This window comes from Epinephelus fuscoguttatus, linkage group LG1 (assembly GCF_011397635.1).
Source record: "Epinephelus fuscoguttatus linkage group LG1, E.fuscoguttatus.final_Chr_v1".
Lineage (NCBI taxonomy): Eukaryota > Metazoa > Chordata > Actinopteri > Perciformes > Serranidae > Epinephelus > Epinephelus fuscoguttatus.
Genome location: NC_064752.1, coordinates 45,496,691 through 45,516,905, shown reverse-complemented (window position 1 = coordinate 45,516,905; position 20,215 = coordinate 45,496,691). Strand labels below are relative to the sequence as shown.

Here is a 20,215-nt window from a genome sequence, read left to right as displayed (position 1 = left end):
TGGGTGCTTACCTCTCTGTGCTTAGCCAGTAACTGTCCTTATTCCCTTTCACTAATGCTGTGAGTTGTTGTAATAAAAGTGCTCATCTATTCATGTATTGTGCCTGCACTTGGCATTTCTGATGCTCCTCCTCAGCTTCTCTCATGCTTGTTTGGAAGCCTGAAGCCTGAACGCTAGCGCTGTTCATTCATGGTTTCTGGTGTCTAGCCATGGTTTCTTATGGCATTTTTGTTTTAAAGAGAATAAAGAAAGATTAACCATGATTTTTGTGACAGCACAGCCTGCTCCAGCCCCCTTCTCATCAGCAGGCAGGGCTGCAGAGGGAGTCTTGATCCTGCATCCAAGGGGGGGAAGCATCTGATGCATACCACATGGTGATCAGATTGATTCCTGCTCACGTCTATCAATTTGCCAACCCGCTTTAGATGAAACCATGCCAAGTTCCACATGACAAAAGCAGGCTGCCAGATGTCAAGGCCTGAGGATTGGCTGCCAGCCTACTGCTGCTATCAGCATCATTAACAGTGACTGCTTCTAGCATACCCATTGATGTAGGCCATGGTCCTTCTGCCTCTTTCAAGACTGCAGAGACGGAAAGTCTGCTGATCTTGCAAGAAGTTGCTCTGGCTATATTTGAGTTGCCACAGCCATGAAAGGTCTGTCTCCACCAAATATGACAGCTACAGCTTGTAATATGGGTAGTTAAAGGGAGACTGCCATTTTTTCAACCACCTCTGTGTCATTGCAGTGTGCTCTGTATGTTGCAGATAAAATGTGTTTGACCTTTGCCAGCGGACGAACAAAGAGCTTTAGGCACTGGTGTCACAGCACTAGGGCTGTAGTCTCCTGGTCGACTAGTCGATTATTTGGTCGCTATGCTCTCATCCGACCAAAGTCTCATTAGTCGAATAATTGCCATGTTACTTTCATAAGGAGGAAAGTGCTACATCAGTAGCTTTCCAGGATTAAGCCATTATTTCCTGTGGCGGGGGGACAGGCTAACTGTCTTCAAAACACCCCCGTTGTTGACAGAAAGTTGAACTCGCCCACCCTCACGCTCAGCGTCGTGACGCAGACCTCCTGTCAGTTTCTGTAAGCTGAAACCATTTCCCTAAGTGGAAACGAAGCTTGTATTTACTTGTATTTCACAGATACAAAACAATAAATTGTGAAGACAGTAAAGCCTCCACTAAAATAGCATTTTAAGTCGTGTGTGTGATTTTTCCTTCAAGGATTTATACGTGGGGATTTATCCTGGCTTCATATGAGCAGAGGAAATCTCCGCTCGTCGCTAGGCTAATTTAACATTGTGAAATGCCATAGGCTGGCACTAATACGTTAGCATGTTGTATATGCTTGGAAAACGTGTTTAGTATAACACACTTGTTTTGTCGGTGAATGTTGTGAGTTGTAATGGAGCCACACACACATTTAGGGCTTTTTGCCAGAAAACCCATGCTTGGTTAGGTTTAAAGATCATGGTTTGCCCTAACTGGTCCCATGCCCTAACTTGTCCCATGTGTCTTTGAGTCAGCAACTAACTTGTGCGCCACAGCAGTAGGCTGGCAGCTGGGTTTCATCATGCAGAAGAGGTTGTGGTTTCATCTGAGGGAGGTTTAAAAAATGATAGACAGTTTCCACAGTACTGTATCACCGGCCTCTTTTGTTGCCCCATGTAAGTGTTTTGGCCAAACATAACCTTGTGCAACCTTGAAAGAGAAAACATCAATTTGCAATGTTGTACCGACGTTGTGCATTTATTTTAAAGAGGACATGAAACAACGGAACAGACACCAGCATAGGAGATGTGTGCATTATCAAGACATACTGATGAAATAAAAAGTTGGAAAAGTCAGCCTATTTTAGAGAAAATCCACTTTTTAAATGCATTTACGATACGTTTTGGGCCGTGCTCAGCGCCATATTTATTTTACGTCACCTCCTACGTCATCGGAGTGGTTGGTTGGTTTCACGACAGTGTCTGTAGGCGGAAGAAGAAGAAAAGAAAGAAAGTCACAATTTTACGGAGGAGGCGGCAGCTGCTCTGGACGAGGATGGCAGCCAGGAGAGGGTCGGCAACACTGCATGGTGCATGTGCCAAAATTACTGTCCGAAACTAAAAATGAACCACAACCCATATAAACATCCGGGCCTGAGAGTTTTCACCTAAAACTCATGTTATCCCACACCATACAGTCAGCGGTCATAACAGCTGATGCAAACCGCTGAAGAAACACTACTTACCGTGACTCCACGTTTTCCAAAGCAGTCAGTGAGGAATCCAAACGTAATAAAATCCCCATACGTTAACTCCAATCCCCTTATCTTCCTCACCGTCATCCTGTGTATTCCTCTTGCCATGCATGCACTAAAGTTTTTTCTAGCTAGCTTTTCCTTCATATGGCTCGGCTGCCGAAAAGCCATCACACGCGTCTAGTGGTAAATTAAAAAATAAATATACATATACATATATGTCGGAGCCATCACGACACATCGTAAGGCACAATAATTTACTTTTTCAACCTTTTGACCGTCTGTCCAGCAATCCGCTTGAGGCCTCACTTGATGTTGTGTTTACCACCGGACTGGAATTGGCTCACAACAAAATTAGCATTTTTGATTGGCCGATGTTAGCGCTATCCGCTCGCTACTGCTAATGTTTAGTCATGACCAACATTACCATAACACTAAAAAGTCAACAAGAATAGTCGCGGTGGCAGGCCGCTCTCTTTTTAGAGAGCTGGTTCTTTTGGCTCGGCTCACTAAAAAGAGCCGGCTCTTTTGGTTCTCAAGTGGCTCCTCAGATTTTTGTTGCTTAAATGAATTAATTACCAACAATAATATAAAATAATTTACGAATGTAAAAAAAAAAACAAAAAACATTGCATCAAATGTTTACTATTCATATGGCATTATATACTCTACAGAGTGCTACAAAAATAAATTATAAAGTACAAGAAAACTTTTAACTATTTTAAACTTTTAGCTTTTTACTACACTTAACTATCTTAAACTTGTAACTATTTACAGTGAAACAACATAGAGAAATTTACAGAATCACACAACATAATATAACTAAAACTGCAGCAGCAGTTGCAGTAGACACACTGGCACCTTCATTAATAGCAGGTTTGCTTGCTTCCAATTGCACTGATGGATGAACAGTTCTCATGTGCCTGTGCAGGTTGTTTGGATATGAGATTTTAATCTTGCAGACTCTACACTCTGCCCTTGTATTGTCAGTGTAATTGAAATGATTCCAAATTTTACTGCTTTTCCTGCTGTATTCATTTTCTCAACTTTTTTTTTTTTTACCTTTCCAGTATGTTGTCTCTCTCTGTAGCGCCTGCTCTCTTTCTCTCTTCTGTCTCCCTCCCTCCTGTTCATGTGCTCACTGTGTTGTGTGTCCCTGTAACCCCCGCCCCTCCCCCTTCTGCTCACCGTGGACAGACAGACAACACCACGTATACTGACCAATCACGTGCGGCTTGAACAGAAAAAAACAAACAAAAAAAAACCCAAAGCAGCTCCCAGTCAGGAGCCGGCTCCCGGCTCCCGTCGTTCACTTCAAAGAGCCGGTGTTCTGAAAGTGTTCTGAAAGTGCGCTACTAGTCTGACAGACTTGTCTGATGAACTAAGCCTCTCACTCGTAATGACCTACCCTGGCAAAAACATTGTTTAGTAGCTACTCAGGTCAGATATGTGTAAGAAGCAGACATACAGCCTATAAATGTGGTTATAAGTAGAGTAGCTCATTCTGTCAGGTAGGAAATATCTATCAGAATGGACTACTACATATGATAACTATGTTTAGTGTTTCATGTCCTCTTTAAAGGAGACCGTATGCACACTGTACATTTCCTGTGAAAACAGAAGTGTATTTTGAAAACAGAAAATGCATGTAACAGGCTGAAGTTGACACGTCCCACAGCGTATTAACCAACACACCCAGGGTACCTTACAGGTCATATGTCGACATGGAAAGTCCAGAGAATGTGTTGGTGCAGCAAGCCTTCTCTCGGTCAACTGAAGGGAAGGTACTAACAGAAAGCAGCAATAATGTCGCCTAGAGGACATTCTTCACTGTCACTGGTAAAAGCTTGCTTGTGGGACAAAGCCCTTTGAGAAGAAAAATCACAAATTAACACTGCACTACACATTTAATGTGTCATTAACACACCTGTCTAATAAATATGAATTATTTGAAATCATCACATGGACATTGAGCTGCTGAAAGGTTAATCTGTCCTGTTTGTACAAAATATTCTTGTAAAAAAACAAAAAAATTAATGAATGGGCATCACAAGCCTCCCAAACATGTTTTTGTCTCAATTCCCTGTAACATCTGGCAACCCAAATGAGTTGCTAAAAGGACAGGTGCCAGACTGTTTAGGCTGTGTAGTTTGATTTGTGCTCTGCAGGGTTTTGTTGTTTTGTTTGTGATACTGATGCAGATCATAAGTCAGAGATTGTGAAGACGTTTTTTTATATCTCTCTAGCTCACCCTGTGCTTTCCTGAGCAGGCGGTGGGTTCAAGTTAGGTGACTCTTTTCGGGGCCTTTTTTTTCCCTCTGTTTCATTCCATTCATATTTTCATTTATAAATGCCACTTTTTATTAATGGACCCCAGCCCACAGTGCTCCTTTAAGTCACTATTAAGTAATACAAATCAGCAACCCACTCAAAAAAAATTGCTCCATTGCACTACAAGCGACCAAAAACTCTGCGTAGTGCCTTTTAAACACAACTGCAAATACATAATTCATGCCATTATGAGTGGATGTAGAGCAGAAAACATAAAACTAATGACAGTAAAAAATTCAGATACATTTTACACGTTTATTATGTAGGCATCACAAAAAAAGTTGACAGCAAAATTATGAGTGTGTAGTAGATTTGTTAATAAAAGAATATATTAATCTCATAGAAATTTTGTTAATAAAGACACTGCTTGAATCTGAGCAAACAGGTGCTACAGCAGCTGCATGCATGTGGGTTTTACCTTACATACGATATTCTGGTACATAAACTACTAACCTGCTCCAGGTATCTGGTGTCAGTTTTCAGTTCAGTTTTCCTTTTGTTATTAATTTTGCTTTTATTATTATTTTAGTAATTACTGTGATGTAAGAACATATATTGTTGTGGTTTGGCTTGTGAAGTGTACTGTGTGACTGTCTGTGTTTCCCCAGCTGGACAACCCAGATGAGCAGGCAGCTCAGATAAGGAGAGAGCTGGACGGACGACTGCAAATGGCAGACCAAATAGCTCGGGTAAGGGACAAGGATGAATGGACGGATGGAGGGAGGGATGAATGATGGATGAATCAGAGGTGGAAGTAGTTCACACATGCAAGTCATAAGCAAGTCTCAAGTCATAACTTTCAGGTGTGAGACTCCTTGCTACAAATCAAATAATTTGAGTCAAGTCATTAGTCAGGTCAAGCAAGTCACAAGTCAAGTCATACTCACAATCTCATAAAGATAATATAACATAAGCTGGACCCTGTGATAGAATGTAACTAAACACATTTACTCAGGTACTGTAAGTACAAATCTGAGTCTTTTCTTCTCATGCCACCTTCTACCTCTACTCCACTACATTTATCTGACAAATTAAGATTTTGCATTTGAAACATATGAACATATGTACAAGTACAGCTGGAACTATGAGTAACTTGAATTGTCAGAAAATAAATTTGCCACTGTTTTCATGATCCTCTGAGTTGTCTTATAATGCAAAAACATTTCATGGTTCCATGATGTTTTTTGTTTTTTTTTTCGCTGCTTTTGCTTTTTATTATTTAATCATTGTAATGTTGAGGTCTGAATTGTGGGTTGGACAAAATAAACATTATGACTGTCACTTTGGGCTCTGGGTAAATGTGATGCAATCTCTCACTATTTCCAGATTTTTTTTACAAACCAAACAATCAATTGATTAATGGAGAAAAAAAATCAATTATCCCATAATGAAAATAATCATCAGTTAATATTTTAAAATAAGCTCCACCTCAACCAACTCCAACAGTAATGAGATCATATATAGTGGTAGACTACAGCAGTCACAGTGCCACTGCAATATTAGCCAGCTGGCTAACATTGGCACATTTACAGAAATGTTGATCAATGTGTTCTTATAAAACAAATGAAATAAATTAAATGATATAAGCGTCATCATATTTTGAAAACAATAAGTAACTTCTCAATATCTAGAAAAATACAAATATTAAATAGAAAAGTCAAGTCCTTTCAAGTCATCTGTCTCAATTCAGTGTCAAGTCTCAAGTAATACCAAGTCAAGGTCAAGCTGAGTCTTTCACCATTGTAAGTCAAGCAAGTCTCAAGTCCTCAAATTTGCGACTCAAGTTGAACTTGAGTCAAGTCATATGACTCGAGTTCCCCACCTCTGGGATGAATGGATGAATGGGGAAAGATGGGTGTATGGACAAATGGACGGATGGACTTAACTAGATTATAGAATATTAAATATCAAATACTTTATCTGAGTATTGATTCAGGATTGATTTAACAAAAGTTTTAGACCTACAATATTCTGATTTTCTATATGATTAACTGATTCATTTTGGTGTTTACTCTTAACCAGAGTTGGGTATAATGCGTTACAAAGTAACACGTTAGAGTACTTTGATTACTTTTTGCAATAACGAGTAACCTAACGCGTTAGTTTGCTGTTTGAGTAATCAAATACTTAAGTACGTTTCCAAACAAGACATCAGTTACTTCCGTTACTTTTAGAACGCTGGTCCTTCAGCTCCGAAACAGCAATGGCTGTCTTGGTTCTAATAAAGGAGATAACGTTAAACCTATCAGTCCGAAAGAAGTCATGAAGCTTGTGGCTCGCTACCTGGTAGAAGAAATGCTGCTATTGTCTACGGTGGAGTCTAAAAAAAGGTGGAGGAGGACTCGCTGACAGACAGGTCAGACTCAGGAGGACTTTCATTATGCCTGGTACACACTACACGCCTTTTCTGCCCGTTCTGAATGTCACTATGTCACATTACACGATTGTGGCGTCATAAAATCGTGCGTGACTTGGCCGACAGACATGACACACTACACGATGGTACTCACCAATTATCCCCGGTCGTCTTTCACGACGTTTGTGATGTCATTGGGTTATTCTTGTCCTATTTTTATTACTGTTACTATTATTTGAGTCACTGTGTCTGTTCATGTGCCAGCCGACATGTTGTTGTAGTCACCTGAAAGCGTCAGCAGATGGCAGGAGCTCCATTTGAAGTATCGTAGGGAAACATTCAAGCTACTGTATCCTCCACAACCAAGTTCTTACAAATGTTTCAGAATAAAAGCCTATTTAGAAAATGGAGGGATTCTCTCAGCCGAGGTTATAAGGGACTTTTAATTTGAAAGAAATTCAGGAAGTGTTGAGTTTAAAATGACGGCGCAATGTGTACTTCATAAAGACAACGGGAGCGGATAAAAAGTAACTATATAAACACACAGAGGGATTAATAAATAACAGACCGTCTATAGTGTAGTTTGTTTCAAATGAAGCTGGGAGCCTCTGCAGTTGTGGTGAGTAAAAGCCCTGCCGCTATTTGTTAATGTTATTACTTTATGTCCAACCGTGAGGATGTACCATTGTTTGCTAGCTTGATGCTAATGACAGTAACGTTAACTCAGCAGGTTGACAAAGTGCCTCTGCTGTTTCACACCATCATTTCCCCCTTTTACTCTGTGTGGTAACATCCCTAGAGGAAATATTAAAAATGCTGGGGTGTTGTTGTCATACAGTTGTCTACGGCAGCAGATCGTTCTGTGTTTCTACTGGTCAAAGTGACGGCTGTGATGGGAGAATTGGATCTCAGTGAAGGGCAAGTGGTCCATAACTTTAATTTTGGAGACAAAAAATGTAGGCTTAGCGCCCTGTGGTCCATTGCCCAATAGGAAATGTAGAGTACTTGAGTTACTTTATTCAGGGAGCAACGCAGTAAAGTAACTGGTTACTTTTTTAAAAAGTAATGCAGTAAAGTACTTTGATTACTTTTAAAGTAACCCTTACCCAACTCTGCTCTTAACTTAATGTCAAAGTATAGAAGTCAGAAATGCCAGTACAGTATTTTCTTTTGTTTTTTTAATGTTGCAACACAATTGATAACTGGTGCTGTTATTTTTGCTCATTCCGTGGATCATGCTCATTAACGAATTGGCTGCCTTCCTGTTTTGGTCAGCACGGTGGAAGATTTCCCAGGTTTGCATCCAGAGAGATGGAGGCCATGTTCATTGAGGAGCTGCGATCCTCTGTCAATCTGCTGATGGCCAACCTGGAGAGCATGCCGGTGTCCAAGGGAGGAGAGTTCAAGCTACAGAAGCTTAAACGAGGTCACAACACCTCCATTATGGACATGGGCCAGGAGGACGAGAACACGCTGTCCAAATCTGACGTGGTGCTCTCCTTCACCCTGGAGGTGAGTGGACTTGGATGAACTTGTTAATGATGGTGGCTTACTTGTTAATTCAGTTGCATACATTAAACAGTGTAAGGACAATGGTCATTTGTGAGGGACATAGTTTACATTAACAATCGTCATGTGGTAAAAAAGAAAGGCACTCTTGCGCTTCAGCCAAAAATAAAACTGGATCGGTGCTCACAGCACAGGACAAAATAGTAGACAGTACGTCAAGTGGGCCACTTCAAAAATGACTGAACCCAAATGAAAGGAGGCTGGAGCACTTGATAAAATTGCAGAGCTTTTAATAAGGTGCAAACAGACTGACGTTTCGACGCTACTGCGTCTTCTTCAGAGTCAAACAGGTATTGGTAGAACAGTGGCAGTTAAATACCCACATCCTGAAACTCAAGCAGTATCTCACTGGTAAATGAGGATGAGGGAGAAATTAACCAATCCTGTTGAGGCACTCATCAAAAACAGGGTGTAAAGAATCAGCAATCCATAAACAGAAAACACTCACCCTAAGAATGATGAATATGAGAGAGGGAAAAAAAAAATATTTATATATATATATATATATATATATATATATGTATATATGTATAATAATTATAATAATAATAATGATATTTAATAAATAAAATATAGAAATAATAATATAAGTTATAAGTTCATTCACAATTCAGCCAGCAACCCATTTAACTCTATGATCCTCCTATGGAAACGGTACATTGATGACATTTTGTTTTTGTGGATGGGCACCACTGATGAGCTTAATGATTTCCTTGATTTCATTAACTCTACCACGGAGCTTCTATGGTTTACAGTTGAACAATCCAAACAAAAATCAATTTTTTAGACTTGACCATTTACAAAAACAAACATGGGGGTTTGGACACTACAATCTATCGCAAACCATTAAGTAGAACCACTCTCCTGAGAGCGGATAGCCATCATCCCAAGCACTTAATCAAAAATATTCCCACGGGACAGTTTCTGCGACTGAAAAGGAATTGCAGCACTGAGGAGGAGTTTGAGCACAAGGCAGTGGAAATGACGGAGGGCTTCCTGGAAAGAGGCTACGCTGAGAGGGATATATCGATAGCCTATCAGAGGGCAGTGCGCACTAACAGGGCCAGCCTTCTTGATAAATCCAAGCGCTCGTCTGCACCACGTCTCTGCTTCTCCACCGAATTCTCTCCTATTGCGGGAGAAATTAAGAACATTATGAAAAAACACTGGCACGTCTTACAAAGCAACCTTGCCCTCAAAAAGATCTGTGCTGAACCCCCTCTGATCTCTTTTAGAAGAGCGTGCTCATTAAAAGACAGACTGGTCCATACTGTCTTGAGTGTTCCCTCTCCCAGGTCTACGTGGTTACCCTCCCCACCTCTAGGTTTTTATAGATGTGATCACTGTACCCACTGTTCCAACTCAACTGATTCTAAATATTTTTGTCATCCGCGCACGGGGAAAAAGTTCATAATTAACTCATTTATCAACTGCAGCACAACCCATGTTGTTTACATACTGAAATGTCCATGCGGCAAGGTTTATGTGGGACAGACTAAACGCCCTCTTAAAGCCAGGATAGCTGAACATAAGGCTGCTATTCGCAATCATAACATGGATCTTTTTTTTTTTTTTCTCTCATCTTCATCATTCTTAGGTGAAGTGTATTCTGTTTATGGATGATTCTGATTCTTTACACCCTGTTTTTGATGAGTGCCTCAACAGGATTGGTTAATTTCTCCCTCATCCTCATTTACCAGTGAGATACTGCTTGAGTTTCAGGATGTGGGTATTTAACTGCCACTGTTCTACCAATACCTGTTTGACTCTGAAGAAGACGCAGTAGCGTCGAAACGTCAGTCTGTTTGCACCTTATTAAAAGCTCTGCAATTTTATCAAGTGCTCCAGCCTCCTTTCATTTGGGTTCAGTCATTTTTGAAGTGGCCCACTTGATGTACTGTCTAATCGTTATGTGGTCTTTGTTTTTGATATCTTATCTTTGTTGGCGCATTGCTGCGTTTCTTGGCATGTTACTGCCACCCACTCTCAGTCGGAGAGCATGAAACCGTCAGCATGAAAGTGTATTAATCATCCATGCCACATTAGCATGATACAAACAAAATGGGGACACATACATTAAAAACATTGCTCGGTAGTGCTATTACTGGTTAAAAACTTCCATAAGGTAATTTTGATGGCAGGTGAAAAATGAGCTTCTATTTCCTCCTTCTTACATGTACAGTCTTTCCACACTCATACAGTATTCTGCAGAACATGTGGCAATCATAACACCATAACTAATTGTACTTACATAGAAATGTGTTACACATTACATATTTCTACACACATTTAGATAACACAAAGGCCCTTAAAGGGCCAGTAACCCCAACAATCAAAAATACATATTTTTTTCTGTAGCGGTATTCGTTAGTCTAGATTGTTTTGGTGTGAGTTGCCATAGATAGGAGATGTCAATTGTGGGAGATGTCTGGCTTCTCTCCAGCTTAATGGAACTAGATGGCACCCAGCTTGTGGTGCTCTAAGCACCAAAAACTGTGTTTGAAAAACTTAACAGCAGTGTCTCTTTCCAGTAATCATGACTCGGTTATTCAAGATATTCCACAGACCATGTTGTGAGCAGTTTCATGTAGGAACTGTTTTCTTTCTACTGAACTACGCCTGCAAATCATATCCCTTCACGGAAGACAGCATGCGAGAGGCTTGTGCCCATAACAGTGTGAGATGTAAACATTAATGGCATCCATTTTGGCTGAGCTGTAATAACTCAGTGGTGCTATGTGAGCTAACAGTAGATATATGCCTTTGCTGTCAGACATTGCTGTTGAGTTTTTCAAATGTATCTTTTTTTTGGCACTTTGTAACCACAAGCCAAGTACAATCTAGCTCCATAGTATTGGAGAAAAGGCAGACATCTCTATGGCTGATATCTCCAACACTCAGCAACTCACACCAAAACAATTTAGATTGATAACAGCAACAGATGAAGAAGAGGAAAAATATGTATCTTTGATTGAACTTTTCCTTTAAGCAGGGTACTGACTGTCAGGTTGGGCCAGGAAAGCTGACAGCTTTAGACATAAAAGACATGTAAAGTGGCAATTTTGAAATCAGCCCAACTACTGTCATATTAACCCACCTCACAGTGAACTGTGGATGGATTCTCAGGATTAGCGTCTGGAGTTGCTAATGAGACGAAATGTCTCCCAGGATTTCCACTGACTGACAGACTTTCTGAACCTCACCTTAATTGGTTGACAGACCATTTCTATGTTGAAAATGAGATTGGGGCAGAGTGCAGTCTCTTCTTAACACCCACATGATAAATTACCTGTCCTAGAGTACCTGTTTATCCTCCACAAGGATCCATGAAGCCTAACAGTCCAGCAAAACCATTATTGTTTTACTGCCTCCCTGTTGATGGTTTCTAGCATCTCAGAAAATAGAGGCACTTTTCCATCTCTTCTAAATTATAAAAATACAATGTGGGTGAGGTGGGAGAAATTCTATCTTTTATACAATGACTGTTCTCTTTAGCCTGGCAGCACCTGCCCACAAATTGTGCCTCTCTCACTGGAGTCTGGCAAGGCTCAGTAGACATTTACTCAAGACAGGCTTCAGTTTCAGTAGGTCTGGACAGTCCTCATTCAGGTATCAACTTGTATCATTACTCCACCCCACTGGACAAAACATGCGGATGCTTACCAGTGACAAAAGTACTGAGAGAGTAGAAAAGCTTAAATCAATCTGCAAGATTTAAAAATTGAGAAGGTTGAGATTTACAAATGTAAAAAGTGGGTTATTTTTATTGTAGATTATGACGTGTTTGGTAAGTTTGAAATGTATTCTCACTCTAAGTGTGTAGCTGCTTGGGCAGATTCTGTAGGTGGAGTCAGACGGATTGACAGTGGAGCTCAGTCTGTTCTTGGTACTTCCAAAAAATGGCACAACTGAGTCTGAGCAGCTTTGAAGATAGCAAACAAATAAAATCCTCCTGCTGACTCAAATACAAAGACATAGTTACCCCAGAGGCTCAGCACATTGATTACACTCAACACTCCTCGCCTGCTCTCTACAATTGTTCTGTGATTGCATAATGCTGGACCATCTGTTTTATTTTTTTCTGGTTTTTAAACTAGAAAAACATTGTAGCCTTTGTGGCTACTTGAACACATTTCTTTCCTAAAGTAAGTCTCTACATGTGAGCTCAACAGGCAAGAATATAACCTTTACAGCACCATAGTTTAAATTGTTTTTTTCACAAGTTTAGAAGCTTCAGGATGGCCAATCGTGCTTAAATAATGAGAGTTACCCCTTTATTTTACTAAGAGGTGACACATATCTTGTTTGACTCAGTCAATCCCAAGTGATTTCATTAAGCCCCCAAGGCCAGCACAAGCAAAACGTATGTTATGTCTATCTTTAAGATGTATAAAACTCATAACATTTCAGCCAACAGCAAATTTGGCATAAATGTCCACTTGGACTCAAGGGTGAACTGATTAGATTTTGGTGGTCAAAGGCAAAAGTATCTGTGCTCTCACAAAATATGTTTCTGGCTATAACCCAATTAATTATGACAAAATTTCACACAAATGTCAGGTTATAATGATGAAGTGATGCCATTTTATATCCAAAAGGAAAATGGTCAACTTCACTGTGACATCTTAATATTTTCTGGCCATTACTCACTGTCATAACTCAGGAACAGAAGAGGAGACATTTGGTCCGATACTGAATTGGTGGCACAAATCTTGGATTTCCTCCTTGAAACTGTGCTGATTGTACAGATCTGTGCTGCTGATGGGTTGAAGATGTGAGTGAAGCATCCACATTTTAGAATTTGTAGCTTGTGGGGTGGGGCGGCTGTGGCTCAGGAGGGAGAGTGGGTTGTTCACCAATCAGAAGATAGGCTGTTTGATCCCTGGCTCCTCCAGCCCTCATGTTGAAGTATCCTTGGGCAAGATACTAAACCCCAAATTGCTCCTGATGGCAGTTCCATCACAGTGTGAGCATTGGTGAATGGTTACTGAGTAGCAGGTGGCACCATGTGTGGTAGCCTCGGCCACCAGTGTGTGAACGTGTGTGTATGAATGGGTGAATGTGACTCCATGGTCAGTAGAACAGAAAAGCAATAATGACAACATCATGAGTACATATGAGTCTGAACAGCAATGGATGGCAGTAGTTCTTGTTTAAAATATGTGTGTGTGTGTGTGTGTGTGTGTGTGTGTGTGTGTGTGTTGCAGGTTGTGATCATGGAGGTCCAGGGTCTGAAGTCATTGGCTCCAAACAGGATTGTTTACTGCACCATGGAGGTGGAGGGAGGACATAAACTGCAAACGGACCAGGCTGAGGCCTCCAAACCCACGTATGTACAGCACACACACACACTTTATGTGATCTTATTTTTCTGGAGCTTTACAGTTCAACTGCTGTGTTGAAAATGAATTTAGTAATCAGAGCTTTAATAATACCATACACTGCCATCTGCTGGTCAAATGCCTGTATCTACTCTGAAGACTATGCTGTGTGAACATGATATAATACTCTATATGGTGTGCTATGCATGTAGTGCAGGCGTAAAAGTCATTGAATACTTACATGTTCCATATACTGTCCAATCATATATGTCCATATCTTATCATATTCAACCTTGCAGTCCATGCAGTCAGGTTGGGGCTCATTGCATATACTCACAATTCTCTTTGACAATCCTGCTTTGCTACACCAATCAAAGTGGCAATGCTTCAGTGTCAGTTGTAACATCAGAGGTCACATCCTGTCTCCATGGTAGCCACTAATTTATTGTCTTGTCACTTACACTTCCTGTTTTTTTCTGGATTCAGTCTTGTTTGCTACTGTTTAATAGTCCAAGCTGTTTTATTAGTATAGTCAGAGTAAGTGATGGGAAAATGGCCAACACGGGAGAGCAGATCCTGGCTGGAAACTGTGCTCATTTTTCTCAACAGGCCAGCTTTAATACAGCAGAGCTTAACAGAATCTAGCTTTGTGTTCTGGCACACATGAGGACTGGGTAACTGTAACACAAATGGACCTTCTGAAAACACACTGCAGCTTTGTTGGCACTTTGGTACTTAAATTTGGAGAAATTTTATTAACATTTATACATGTACATTTACAGTGGCATGCAAAAGTTTGAGCACTCCTGGTCACAGTTTCTTTCACTGTGAATAGTCATGTTAGTAGAAGATCAACTCATCTCCAAAAGACATGACGTTAGAGATTAACCGTGCTTTTCAATATTTTAGTGTATTCATTTTGTTTTGTACTATTTTACAGTGAAAATGGGGAAAGGGGCACCATACAAAAGTCTAGGTACCCAAGACAGGTCTAAAGAGCTGCGTAGCACTCTGAAAACTAAAATAACTGATACCCACAAAGCAGACAAAGGCTACTAGAGGATAGCAAAGTGTTTTCAGGTAGCTGTTTCCTCAGTTCATGATGTAATTAAGAAATGGCAGTTAACAGGATCTGTGGAGGTCAAGTTGAGGTCTGGAGGACCAAGAAAACTTTCCAAAAGTGTGCTGCTTGTAGGATTGTTAGAAAGGCCCCCGTTTGACTGCAAAAGACCTGCAGAAAGATTTAGCAGACTCTGGAGTGGTGGTGCATTGTTCTGCTGTGCAGTGACACCTGTACAACTATGACCTTCATGGAAGAGTCATCGGAAGGAAACCTTTCCTCCTCACAAATTTAAGTCAGATGTTTTCAAAGGAACATCTAAACAGGCCTGATGCTTTGGCAGTGGCGTGGGGAACATTTCACAGGTAGAGGGAAGAATGGATTCAGTTAAATTCCAGCAAGTTCTGGAGACAAACTTTACACCCTCTGTAAAAAAGCTGAAGATGAAGAGAAGATGGCTTCTGTAACAGGATAGTGATCCAAAACACACCTCAAATCCACAATGGACTACCTCAAGAGGAGCAAGCAGAAGGTTTCGTCCTAACAGTCCCCTGACCTAAACATAAATAAAAATCTGTGGCTAGACCTCTAAACAGCAGCGTATACAAGACGGCCCAAGATTGTCACAGAACTACAGTAGAAGCCTTTTGCAGGAAGAATGGGTGAAGATCCCCCAAACAAGAACTGAAAGACTCTTAACTGGCTACAAAAAATGTTTAGAAGCTGTGATACTTGCCAAGGGGCAGGCCCTTTTAATTTTTTGTTATTTTGAAACTGTAAAACACTGAAATAAAAAAAAGCAATCTTGCTTAAAATATTGAAGAAATTAGTCATCTTTAACTAATTTTATACCAGCTGTAAAGTTTGGCATTGTAACATCAGGGTTTATGGAGATGGATCCCCTTTTGAGCAAGCCTCAAGTGACCACTTGAGGAACTGCACTTTTTTGCACTTCTGCGTTAGCTTCGTTTTTTAGCCCCAGGGTTTGCCGCTTGGTTGTCCACTAATCAGAATAGGGTTGGTTCAATCCCCGGCTCCTCCAGTCTGCATTTCGAAGTATCTCTGGGCAATTTACTAAACCCCAAAACTGCCCCCTATGGCTGTGTCGTTGATGTGTAAGTGTGTGAATGTTATACTGATGAGCAAGTGGCACCTTTAATGGTAGCCTCTGCCACCAGTAAATGGATGTGCAAGTGAATGTGGCGTGTAGTGTAAAAAGTGCTTTGAGTGGTTAGAAGACTAGAAAGGCATTAACCACATGGGAATCCATTTACCATAACTTAACATTAGTTCTACTATAGAACTCTACTCTGTACTCTCTAATCTTGGTGCTGTGTACTGTTTGTCTAATCAAAGGTTTCCATATTGAGTGGCACATTATACTATAGGCACATTATTAATTCCGATAGGAATTTTAAAAGCATATTGCAAGGACTTGTTCATTATCAGTCCCTGTAGGAACATTACAGGGACATTTTGTTTGGTAACAGTGACACAGCTTTAGGAAGTATCAGTATAATAACTGTTATCTGCTCATTTCGAATCTGAGTGGTAACATAATAATAATAATGTCTGCTAATTACAAATGATCACCACATTAGAGGCTGTAATGATCAGGAAAAGACAGCGTGTGATTTTATCTAATAGTCATTAGAGAGCAGTTTGGGTTATGTCAGTTATGAAATAACAAAGCTTGTTATGTTGAGATCCTTTGGGGATTATCTCATGATCAAATGAGAAAATAAAGGCTGTTAATGTTGAGATGACAACATAGACTGTTTGTTTTAGAAGACACAATCCTTAAGACAATCATAGACCTTAAGACAGAAACCTAGGGGTAATGCCACAGGCACTGCATCCATATTTTTCTACACTGGATGATTCAGAAAACATTTATGCGCAGATGTTTCTTCAAGGGACCTTGCAGACACCAGGCGAGGTTAATAGATTAAAAACAACCATTAAATCTCTACTGGTCTCTTCTCTAACTTTCACTTCACTGCCTTTTTCATCCACAATATTTATGTTACTCTTCGTCTCTGGTCATCTGTTTTCCTTGACTTTCTGTGTCCTTTGCTCAGTAGAGGATATGAGTAACATCTGAGGGGTGTGTGGGATGTTTAATGGATTTTGCCAGTGGAAACATCATTACGCTGCACAACCACAGGCCTCACACCAACATCTCTGCAAACAACAGGAAGCGTGGCACTGCTGTTCATGAAAAGCCTCAGTGGCTGTCTTTCTTTTTTGGCATTTTCGTCTTTATAGGACAGTGAAGAGGCAGAAAACAGAGGGGAGACAGAGGGGTATTAGAAGCAACAAAAGTCCTTGGCTGGAATAGAATCGCCTGCGGTTATGTTGCATGCAGTGTTACCACTACCAAGGCACTCCAGTGGCCGTATTTCTGATGAAGCACATACTGTTTCATACTGTAGGATTAACACACTAACATGGGTGCAGCAGCACACACTGCAACTATTGTGTTTCTCTGACTTATTACTTTTAGTCACTAGGGGCCATATTTATCTTATCTTACCACTACGCATCCTTCAAGTTCCTAACTAAGAGCTTCTTCTGGAGATCTACTCACAGCCCAGTCGCCAGAGGAAAATGATGGCATTGTATGTTTCTGTAAACCACGGATACATTACATTTGCATGTTTCATATCAGTTTTTCAAGTAGTGTAGTCATTGGTTGGTGGAGGGAGTGGCTGATGGCTTGATACCAATTCATGACACCTGTCAAGCTGCACACCACTGTACAAGACCAACAAACAAAACCAATTGTTTTTTTTTAGCAAATCATTGCTACGGTTTCAGTTGCTTGTCAGCTCCCTATATGGGTATTTTTTTTTTTTTTTTTTTTTGGCAACCCATCGCTGTGTTTCCTGCCTGACTTGTGCCACCATCAGTGGTTGTATTTTACCAGGACATTACTAAAATTCCAGCCAAGATTGTGCCAACAAAACTGGGTGTTTTAAGCCATAACATGATTTTTTTCTTAATCATAACCAAGAGGTTTTTGTGCCTAAACCTACCCACACATAAACCACACCACAGCTGACATGTTAAGTGTTAGTGTATACGCTACATAATAACATACAAATCTAATATAGCCTATCAGTGGTTTGTAGGAACATACAATGTCAACATTTTTTTCTGGTGATTGGGTTGATTATAGTTGGTTAAATGAGGTGTCCTTACATTTAGCTTTTCCTTATCCTCCGATTGGGTTGCTGTTCATAAAGAGAGGGGCTAAGAAGAACTTTTTAAAGGGAATAGAGAGAACTCTCCAGCTTAAAGAAGAGATGGTTTGATCCTGTTGCCATGGATAACATCCTGTTCCACTGGTTGACAGGTAATTGGTCTGGGTCAGTCAATTGATTGTGAGTAGGTCTTAGTGATCCACAAGTCATTGAGGCTACCTGTAACTTCCCACAAACTTGAGAGCTGGTTTATGTGCTAAAATAATTATAATAATAAAAAAGGTATTGAATTATTAGCTGTAAACATGACATTGACATATAATCCCCTTTCTAAATTGATATGACAATTGTTTTAGAAAGAAGTGTCTTATATACACACCCAGCAGACAGACAGCATCAGAATTTGTGTTTCCGTATGTAAGTCCAGTGTTCTTTTAGCTTCTGTTTTTGTCCACCATCTCATGAGAAAAATATCTGGCTCCTTACCTGCCAACTGACTTTGTCTGCTCTTTGGTGCTGGACCAGTAGTGTACACTGTACAGAGGGTTTATCACAGCTTTTTCATTAAAAACAGCTTGCCGCTGTAGCTGAAAACTAAGTTGATGAAAGTTGTAAGTTTGAACAAAAGCTGTAAAGATGTGATCTGTAAAAAGAAAAAAGCTGAATAATGCCAAAACAATCTGTAGAGCTGAGGAGTCAGGTGAGAATTCTTTGTGGGTTTGTCACTATGAGTGACACCTTTCACATTACACATAGTCATCATCTGACCCTTTGTTAATATGGCACTGCAATCAAACTTGATGATTGAAAACTAGATGGTATTTAATTTTTTTTACCAGCAGGGTGCAGCCATCTTTCAAAAAGCTTGCTGGTGTTATCATGAGAAGGTTGTTTACTAGGAACACTGAGCACAACGCTGTGCTTCAGAGTAGTTAAGCGTTGATACAACAGTGTTGTAGAGTTTTGATGAGATACAAAAACCATGGAGAAAGTCAAAAAACAAACAGCCTATGCTTTAAAGCCAATTAGACCAAGTATAGTGGTAGCACCTGTTCTCATGGAGCCGGACAACAGGATAGCAGAGTAATGTAGCGTATGCAGTTCAGTGCAGTCAGGAATGGACAGATTTGTGCACAGGGAAACAAAACAACTTGTCCATAAGCACATGGCACAGCACAGGAGAGCCAGGTCCTCAGGTCAAGACTCAGCTGTCCATTTACATCTGAAGAAGAAGGGAACAGTCCTTCGAGGACAGCAATGTACACATGTTGGCGACATAAGACAGATGGTTTGAAAGAACTGTGAAAGAAACCATCTATGCCAAACTGGAATGACCATCCTTAAACAGAGGAGGTGGTCTACAAAATCACTTATGACCCATTTACAGTGTGGTCTTGAGTTGCCTCCCCAGACAGCTTGACTGTTGGTCAAGAAGAACTGTTGGGGTTAAGTGCCGCTTGAACTTGTCCTTGACATGGAGACACTACCAAGGTCTTGCTGGCTCCCAGGTAAGATTGGTTGATGATGTTAGCCTCACCTTAGATTAGAAACCCAAAGTTTTACAGTGGTTACTCCCCACTGCTTTTGTATTGGCTCCTGTCATGCTTTTGCATATCCATAATGGTAATTCCAAACTCCAATTCGTCCATCAAAACTACAAGTAACAGTTGACCTGCACCAGCATTGCAACTTCTGTACCGCCTTTTGGATGCTACTGCTGAAAGGTGACTTCTGTACTTCCGTGCACTGCTCTACTCAAAACATCTCATAGATAACAATAACCATGTTGTCAGAGAACAAAACAGACATCAAAGGTGAAAACATGTTTTACAGTACCAAGGTTATCAAACGCACCTCAACAACTCCTACTGGTGAACAAAAGAGACGAACAATTGTCATGATGTCACCAATTAACTTGTTGAAAGATGGATGCGCTCTGCTGGCGGAAAAGTGAAATACTAGCTGGTTTTCTAGCAAGTCTTTGTGAATATCAAGTTTGATTGCAGTACCAGATCTTGTCTTAGGTAAAAGCAAACCAACCACAGTCATATTGTTTAATGACGCATCACCACTTTAAGGATTAGAACATCTTGGATCCATATTCCAAATAAATAACTAG

At 40.4% G+C, this 20,215-nt stretch overlaps 1 protein-coding gene across 4 annotated transcripts in view; it reads left to right on the top strand.

Moving 5' to 3' along the window:
• Positions 1-20,215, top strand: part of cadpsa (Ca2+-dependent activator protein for secretion a) — a 261,095-nt gene that overhangs the window by 89,630 nt on the left and 151,250 nt on the right. For all 4 annotated transcript variants that reach the window (XM_049568292.1, XM_049568453.1, XM_049568202.1 and 1 more), the window contains exons 4-6: positions 5,193-5,273; positions 8,216-8,452; positions 13,717-13,838. In XM_049568292.1, coding sequence (XP_049424249.1) covers positions 5,193-5,273; positions 8,216-8,452; positions 13,717-13,838 — 440 coding nt within the window. The remainder of the gene's footprint in view (positions 1-5,192; positions 5,274-8,215; positions 8,453-13,716; positions 13,839-20,215) is intronic.